Here is a 9,107-nt window from a genome sequence, read left to right on the forward strand (position 1 = left end):
CCGCCCGGTCGGCCCTCGCGCGCGCCCCCTCACTCCCCTCCCACCCCTAAGCGTGGAGTGGACTCATCCTTACCGCTCATGGTGGCAGCTGAGGGACGAGCTCAAGGGGGTCCTGTCCGGGGGGGTTGGGGGGGGCCAGGAAAAACGCGGACGCTGACGAGGCAAGCGAACCCGGACCGGACAGGGAGGGGGGGGTAAGGAGGAGGGAGCAGCGCGCCACAAGCCCGGCCTCGGCCCCGCCCCTTCGCTGCTGCCCCGCCCAATGAGGGAGGGAGAAAGGAGGGACTTGAAGAAGAAGGACGGGCACGTTGTCCAATGACAAGATTCGCTTCCTCTCTTAGACAAAGTTGCGTGCCGGGTGTCCGCCCAAGGAGGCCGCCCTCTCAGTTTTAAAAGCCAATGAAAGACGCAGGAAGTGAGGGTGGGCGGGAGCTCGTGATGATAGGCTTGGGACAAAACCAGTCAACCGCCAGGCGGGCTCTCTGAGAGGTAGGGATAGGAAGAGCTTTGATTGGACTGACAGAACACCGACCAACCAGAACCCCGGACATGCCTGGGCACAGTCTCTGGTGGGAGGTGGTAAGAAGTAGGCAGAAATGGGATAGGATGAAGCTGATCAAAACCAATCAGAAATCAGGCGGGCAGCCAGGAAAGTTATGATTGGGTTAACGCTGAAAAAAGACACGCTAGGACGCAAATTGACGTGAACGGAAAGCCAATTAAACGCCGAATGAACTCTGAGGGTGGGATTTTGGAATGGGCAGAGAAGAGTTGGAGTCTCCCTCAGTCGCTCAGTCCAATGAGGCGGCGAAGGAAGCCAGGCACTGCCTCCAACTCGGCCAATGGGCGTTACGAGTACCTCCCGACGTGGGGGAGGGAGCAGGGCTGTGCCAAGAGGAGGCCGCCGCCATTTTGGCCCTCCTCAGGGACGTCCTTACAGTGATTAGGTGGCATGCTTCAGTGGAGCCCTTCTGCTCAACAAGTGTCAGGGCCAAGACTCCGTTTTGCCTCGCCACCGTGGCTCGTTAGAGTCTTCACTTAACCGCTCTTAAAAGTACCTCTCAAGTCTATCCCTTCCTGGGGTGGGCGGATGCCTCTGAATGTGGGTGTAAGGCCCGTGGGTGCGGGCGCGACGAAATCTGGCGACGCGCTCACAGTTAATACTGAGCTGACAGTTCGCAAGGGCTTTGAGAATACAACAAACGCCATTTTGTTAACTTCTCCCAGATGAAGGCGCTAACTAATTTATTTGAGGTTAACTTTTCAAGAGCTGGTCTGAGACCAAGTGCATTGGAGAACCACCTAGAGTCCATGTCCTATAAGCCACTTCCTTTTTCTCTCCTTCATTCTAAATACCATCTAAGCCTAAAGAGTTCCTACTTTTGTTACGACAAAGTTAAAGGAAAATTTTCCTGAGGCTCCTGAATTTCTGACCTTCCATCTACCTCTCATTTTTCCTGGTTTCTGTGGAGGCGGCCTAGGTGACTTGGCAATGACATGGAGGTCATTCTCTAGCACATGTTTTCACTTCATTATCTACAGTTCACTTCATGATACGTTGTCATGTTTTAAAGTCTGGATTCCCCTAAAATAGCCCTCTGCTGCTTTGGATAGGGCCCGAATAAGATGAAGTGACTGTTGAATACCTACTAGGTTAGGTGCCAAACGTCAGTTAGGCTTTCCCATTCCTCATATTCTCATGAAGAAGATATTAGTATTAAGATGTTATGTATTTTATAAGAAATTTGGGCTGGGAAATAACTGGCCCAAGGTCACAGGCTAGTAAGTTGTAGGGCCAGATTCCAACCCAGAACAATCCCACAAGAAGTCTTACATAGATTTATTTTGAAACAAAGCATGCCTATATAACCATTTAGATATGTATATATGAGTATACACAGTTTTTTAAAAACACTTTTGTGTTCTAACTCCTGAAAAAAATTCCTGCCCTAACTTCCATGACAGCTCAAGTGGCATTATCCTCTTGCATGCCTTTATATAAAACATCGCATTACATTACAATTAATAGCATCTCTCCCTAGATCAAAGTTTCTCAAAATATAATATCAGACAGACTCTATCTAAATCCTTCAGGCTGCTTTGTTAAAAAAGGAGGATTTGGGGGCGCCCAGGTGGTTCAGTTGGTGGCACATCGGACTCTTGATTTCCGCTCAGGTCATGATCTCCATGTCAGGCTCCTTGTTGATCATGAAGCCTACTTGGGATTCTCTCTCTCTCTCTCTCTCTCTCTCTCTGCTCTTCCCTTGGGCACACACAGGCATGTGTGATCTCTCTCATTCTCTCAAAATAATTTTTTTTAAATATAAAGGTAGATTCCTAGTCTCCATCTCAGACTAATCAATCAGATTCTCTGGGGTGGGCTTGGGAATATGCATTTTTTAAACTAGTTCTTTCAAGTGAGTTTAACTAGAGTTCTTAAAGCTAGAGTATAAGAAACACTAAGGGATGAAACTGGAAGAGAACAAACTTCCAGAAGGGAAGAAACTTCCTGGAGGTTAGAAACTGCATTAGTCATCTTTGTAAACCAAGCCCTGGAGAGTCTAACAGCTGTTTAGTGTATTCATTGAAAGACCACACCTAAACTTGCCGAGGGGGTGGGGGGAGGGACTATCATTAGAAAGCAGTCCTCTGAACATTTCATGTATATACTATATGTATTCTCTAACTTAATCATTTCAATTTAAATTGCCATCCCCTTTTGCGAATGAGGAAAGTGAGAATCAAGTACTTACGCTAAATTATGATGGTTATTTAGTTATGAAGCATGTGTATTCCCCCATGATTCTATCTGGTTTATGCCTGAAATGGGAACTAGGGTTTGATTTTATCCTAGGTACTGAGGAAAAGGTCTAGATTTAGGTTCAGAAACTCAAGGCCTTCATTCTTTTCACAATACTCTTTTTGCTTCTTCGGGACCAAACAGAATTCCCAACCTGACTAGTTAGAGATGTCTTCAACAGATGCTTATTTATGGATAGGGAAAAAATGGCCGGCACCTGGGTGGCTCAGTAGGTTGAACATAGAACTCTTGGTTTGGGCTCAGGTCATGATCCCAGGGTCGTGGGACTGAGCCCCATGATGGGCTGTGCACTGAGCATGGAGCCTGCTTAAGATTCTCTCTCTCTTTCCCCCTCTAAGCCTCTTACCTGCTTGGTCTCTAAAAAAAATTTTGGGGCACCTGGATGGCTCCCTGACTGCGGCTCAGGTCATGATCTCACAGTTCATGGGTTGGAGTCCCAAGTTGGGCTCTGTGCTGACAGCTCAGAGCCTGGAGCATGCTTCAAATTCTGTGTCTCCCTCTCTGCCCCTCTCCTGCTCCTACTCTGTCTGTCTCTCCCTCAAAATAAATAAATAAAGATTAAAAAAATTTTAATTAAAATTAATTTTAAAAAGAACAAATGGGCATGATCCATCTTGTCTAATTTATCTGTGAAAATCTGAACAAAATTTCTTTAAACAAAACTAATTTTTATTTTTTACAAAACTAAATTTTTTAAATGAATAACTTATTTCAAGGTTTCTCAAGTCCCATGCATGCCAGTGTCTGTCTACATAACCATTTGTGAAATCATTTCAATAACTCCTAATGACTGTGTTTAAAAAGCAACATGGGTCACTTGAGAGATGCTTTATTCAAAATCAATCACAATAGTACGTGTACTAAGTGGTAATATTCCAGAGTGGCAGTCACGACTCTCAGTGGTCTGCCTGCACTAATTCAGGCTCATCTTCTGTTACTGTTCACTGCAGTCTTCTAAACCTTTCACTTTGTTCTTTGTTGGACTCTTCCCCCAAAGCATTCTTTCTTGGGTTTCCGAAGTCCAGAACTGTAGTTTACTCAGCTTGCCCTCCTTCTGGGCTACCAAACTTTTTCTCTTATCTTCTTTCCTTTGTTTTGTTTTTTTTTCTTTTTTTTCCTCTTATCTTCAATAAGAACAACTTCTACAGCCCCCAGGTATTGAATACTCCATCCACTATGCTCTTCTTTTTTTTTTTTTTATGTTTTATTTATTTTTGAGAGAGAAGAGAGAGACAGAGCATGAGCAGGGTAGGAAATAAAGACAAAGAGGGTGACACAGAATCCAAAGCAGGTTCCAGACTCTGAGCGGTCAGCACAGTGCCCAACGTAGGGCTCGGAACTCACAGGCTGCAAAATCATGACCTAAGCCGACCGATGTCAGACGCTCAACAAATGAGCCACCCAGGCGCCCCCACTCTGCTCTTCTTACATACCTCCATTAGAAGTATCTAAATATCCTATCTCTTCTAACTAGATAAAGCATTTGGGGGGGCTGGATGATGCCTTTTCACTTTGTTTTTTGGCTTTGTTTTGTTTTAAGTGTTTACTTGTTTTGAGAGAGCATGCATAGAGTGGAAGCATGGGGGTGCTGGGGCAGAGAGAGAGAAAAAGCCAAGCAAGTTCCATGCTGTCAGAGCAGAGCCCGAAGCAGGACTCGATCTAACCAACCTGAGCCAAAATCAAGAGTTGGACGCTTAACTGACTGAGCCACCCAGGCATCCCTGTTTTGTGTGTTTTAATATTAATTTTTTTTTGTCCAGGTTTGCTTTTATTTAATCAATTTGTTTGTTTTTAAGTTAATTTATTTGGGGATAGGGGCACAGGGAGAAAGAATCTTAAGCAGGCTCCACCCCTCGTGGGCCTAGGCCACTTGCCTTTTCACTTTGTATCCTCAGGGCCTAGCATATAATTAACACAAAGGAAAATAGCACTTTAGTGAAGAAGCCTAGTCCCCAAAGTCCTGAGTAGGTCTCCAGATAATACAATGCCAATGACCTTCCACCTTTTGTTGTTCGACTTTTACAAACTAAATCTTTCTTCCTGATTTTGAAGCCACTCTTTATTTAGTTTTCATCAATTTCCCACTCCAGATGCATGGCTGGCTCAGGGACTCTTAATCTTGGGGTCATGAGTTTGAGCCCCGAAGATGTAGAGAGTACTAAAAAAATAAACTTTAAAAAGAATTCCCACTTAGGAAACTGGGAACATTTTTACAAATTAAAATATTCAGATATTTCAGAACCTTCCTTTCACACCATCATTGTAAGCTTCCCTCTCAGCTTACAACTATAGCTGTAAGGTACAAAACAGCCTGGGTGGCTCAGCTGGTTAAGCGTCTGACTTCGGCTCAGGTCATGATCTCATGGCTTGTGGGTTCGAGCCTTGCATCGGGCTCTGTGCTGGCAGCTAGCTCAGAGCCTGGAACCTGTCTTTGGATTCTGTGTCTCCCTCTCTCTCTGACCCTCCCCTGCTCACACTCTCTCTCTCTCTCAAAAATAAATAAAACACATAAAAATAAAAAGTACAAAACAGACTGATTTTTTTTTACCTGTTCTGCCTTACTCTAGGATAAAGGAGCCTAGTAAAGAAAAAGTAAAAGAGAGTCCCTGATAAAAGATAATAGAGTATCAACAGTCTTCTGAGCAAGAAAGCTTCTTTCTGAGCAAGAAAACAAGTGTGGAGTGTTCACATCATGCTATCTAAGGTCATCTGAAGTGCAGTGGTGACTGGAGGAGCTGGGTGTATCATCACACGCATCCCTCAGCCTTTTCAGGGCCCTGGAAAGGCAAAAACAAAAGAAAACAAAAACAACCCTAAGAAAATAACTATAACAAGTCTGGTTTTTTTGGTTTGGGATGCCCAGAACCTGTTGATGAGAAATCCGTAAATTTATTATCATTATTTAAAAGGATTCATTCTGTACCTTTGCTATGTCTTTATTTCCTTGTCATTTGGTTCATGCCTGCCTAGTGTGTAGCTTGTACTAGGAAGGCCTCGCTCAGACTGGCAAGCAGTCAGTGGCTCTGGTGATCCTGAAAGCCCTGGAGGAGGAAGAAAGGCCTCGGAGGGAATGAGAGTTGAGAGGCATGGTCAAGAAAAGAATTTAGTTATTGTTGGAGCTAAACTCTGGCTCAAACTTCTCGAATAGTCTCTTTCCTGAAGAGGGCTGCAAGATGACAGGCCTGCCTTTAAACCCAGCTGATGGTCACCAGAGTTTGAAGACACTTTGGCAAATAAAAGCAGAGGTGGTTTGAGGTGGTGGCAAAGAGGAAGAGGAATGTCTGAGACTGGATTCCACAATTTGTCTGCATTCTAGAGCATTAGAGAAGGCAGGCTTAGGTACCAGGAAGGCTCAGAGAGGAGCTTCCCCGCCAAATTGAGTAAACAGAGAGCTTTTCTGAACATAGAAATCTGACCCCTTCGGACTCCAGCTTGAAACAAACACATAATCAAAACACGTCCCTCCCCTAAAATATCCAAACCCTCCAGGCTCCTCAGGGATCCTCAGCTCAGCAGACCTGGAAGGGTGCCAGTGCTTAATGCCAATTTACCCACCCGTCACCCCCACCCCTACCCAGACCTCTGCACCTGAAAAGGTGACTGGTCCTGCCTGGCAGTTCGTTCAGCACAAAAAAGACAAGAAAAGGAAAAGGCAAAGTTCTCTTTTAACCAAAAATGAAGCAGTTTCCTCTCCTGGGACAAAGAGTCCTGAGTCCCCTCCAGAGTCCAGATTTAAGAGTCACACCACCCCCAGCTTTCCATTCCCAGAAAAGAAAATGGCCCCGACAGGCCCAAGAGGACTGGGGAAAAAAAGCCTGCCCTAGCGGGGCATCCGCAGTAGAAGCTGGAGGAAGGAAGGGGAGGAGAAGGGAGGGGGGCTGGCCCGGTTTCCCCCTCCCACAGAACTCGGGCCACCCTGAGGGCGGGCGGAGGGCCGGGCTGGAGGAGGAAGGAGGTGGATTCATAAACAAACTCGCCTGGGCCACGAGGTGCCCAGAGGAATGGGGTGGGGTTTGCCGGGCTCTCGGGCCCTGCCTGGCGCTGGATGTCTGGTGTGGGCCGGGCTGGACCTCTCCACCCCCAGTTTCCGGAGAGGGGTGGACCCTCTCTAGCTCGCCCCAACCGCAAACCCCTCCTTCCTGCTTTGCCCTCCCTCCCCTGCGCCCAGAAGCCAGCTGAAGTTCGCAGAGGCCTGACGCCTAACTTCTCTCTTCTTCCGGAAGTTTGCACTGTCTCCAGGGCTAGTGGGTGGCTCCCGGGCTAGTGGGTGGCTCCCGTGGGGGCAAGGCTCTAGAACACCATGTTCATTTCTTCCTGAGGTGTCCAGGGAGGTGGTGGAGAGGGGAAAGTGGGAGAGGGCAGGAGCTTCACCGACTTTTGCCTCTAAGAGGGATTTTCCCACCACTGTCCTGATGCTGATGCCCAACTTAGAGGTCACCTTTACCAAGGCCTGCCTTCTTTCTGCTCTCCCCTCCTCCACCACTGCAGGTGCTCAGACTTGCCCGGACAAAGGTCCCTGGGAGTTGCTCAGGAAGAACTTACTCAGTCACTCACAAGACTAGTGACTAACACCTATAGATAGTGTATCTCCTTCTTATTGATTAGGAAATACATTCAGGACTTCAGAAGTGGGCTCAACGAAGGTCTCAAGGCAGAATGAAACTCCCTGACACCAATTCCACTTCTCCAGCATTTTCCCAAACTGTGGTGCACCGACTACTGATGGAATTTGAAATTTTCTGTATGTGTTCTTGTAAATGAATTGTAGAAAGAAATTGAACTACTAGCAAACCTATCATTTCACAAGGGTTATTGTTATGATAAAGAAAAACTTAGTGGTATATTATGGAACAAGGGGAACCTGATAATGTCAAAAATTATGGAGATGGAATGTGAGTGATTGAAGTCTGGGGAAATAAACTATTCATCCTGGTTTCATCTAATATGCAGCTGTTTGTAAGGAAGAACGGAAATTCTTCAGTGAGGGGCTCATTTAGATGATGCACAAAGTTCCTTCCAGCACTGACATTCTAAAGTTTAGAAGCAATTAAAGAGTTTAGAAGCAATTAAAGAGTATTCTAAGTCAGGATCTGGAAGGCAAAGAACAAGAAAAACTGTGCTAGTAGAGTCAGGAATTTTCTCTGAACCACACCATCACCAGGCTCACCACTTAAAGGGCTCAAAGCTGAAGAGGAAGGCTTCTTGCTCTTCCCAGAGGAGAACGTAGGACACAGTGGACAGGTCCTAAAACGATTCCACCCCCAGTCCTGGGGAATTTTGCCTGGCTTAGTCTTCTCATTTCTGCCAGGTACACACAGGGCTAAAGGGAGGGGGCATGCTGCCTGTGTGGTATCTCTGTCCCAGGACTCTGCTCACTCTTGCTCAAGGACTGAACAAAACCAAGCTGCCAACCTCAAGCTTATACTTCTTTGTGCCTCCTCCCTGACCTCAGCCCACTCCAAGATGGTGCACACCAGCGGCCACAGAGATTGTCGCTCAGTCAGAGCTCAGTTTCCAGGTCCGCAGGGGGCTGACTGCCTAGATCTCCTCAAGCTTCGCCTTCTCCCAGCTTCAAAAACACTGAGTCAGACCACCAGACATGCACATTATGTGTCCCTGATGTAATGCAATGTGAAGAGCACTGCCTTACCTAACAATATTCTTTCTGAGATATTGAACCTAAACCTAAAATAGAAGAAAATAGAAGGGCTGGAAGAACAGGGTAAATGGAAACAGAAAGAAACAAATCCGAAAAATCCCAAAGGTAAGACATTCAACAGGGCAATTGACTGTTTATTCAACAAGTCAATGGCCTGGAAAAAGAGGAAGAAGGGCTGTGCTTGCTTAAAAAAAAAGAGTTAAGGAGCAAAACAGTCACATGTAACCTGCTCCTAATTTGAACAAATGCGTGTAAAAAGATGTCCTGGGGACAGTTGGGAAAATCTGAATAAGGACTGGGTATTACACATTAAGGAATGATTGTTGATGTGAGGGACATGATACTAGTATTGGGATTATATAAGGATGTTTTTATTAGCAATGCATATTGAAATATTTAAATATTTTAAAAAAATATTTAAGGGTTTAATGTCCTGTCTGTACATTGAAAAAAATTTTTTATTTAAATAAACTCTATTCTCAACATGGGGCTCCAACTTAGTGACCCGGAGATTGAGTCACGTGCTCTACCAACTGAGCCACCCAGGGACCCCTCATGTCTGTAAATATTCTTTAAAATACTTTTAAAAAGGAATAACTGAGGGGCGCCTGGGTGGCTCAGTCAGTT

The 9,107-nt window shown here is 45.7% G+C and overlaps 1 protein-coding gene and 1 long non-coding RNA gene across 3 annotated transcripts in view; one reads left to right on the forward strand and one right to left on the reverse strand.

Annotated features, from left to right (window-relative positions):
- SP1 (Sp1 transcription factor) overlaps positions 1–164 on the reverse strand; it is a 33,455-nt gene extending 33,291 nt beyond the window's left edge. The window contains exon 1 of the mRNA XM_029953862.1: positions 74–164. Coding sequence (XP_029809722.1) covers positions 74–80 — 7 coding nt within the window. The 5' untranslated portion in view covers positions 81–164. The remainder of the gene's footprint in view (positions 1–73) is intronic.
- Positions 1–5,743, forward strand: part of LOC115303889 — a 24,904-nt gene extending 19,161 nt beyond the window's left edge. For both annotated transcript variants that reach the window (XR_003914281.1, XR_003914282.1), the window contains one exon: positions 5,389–5,743. This is a non-coding gene — a long non-coding RNA (uncharacterized LOC115303889). The remainder of the gene's footprint in view (positions 1–5,388) is intronic.
- Positions 5,744–9,107: the final 3,364 nt, after the last annotated feature.

The sequence above is a fragment of the Suricata suricatta genome, chromosome 10 (genome assembly GCF_006229205.1).
Source record: "Suricata suricatta isolate VVHF042 chromosome 10, meerkat_22Aug2017_6uvM2_HiC, whole genome shotgun sequence".
In the NCBI taxonomy this organism is placed as follows: domain Eukaryota; kingdom Metazoa; phylum Chordata; class Mammalia; order Carnivora; family Herpestidae; genus Suricata; species Suricata suricatta.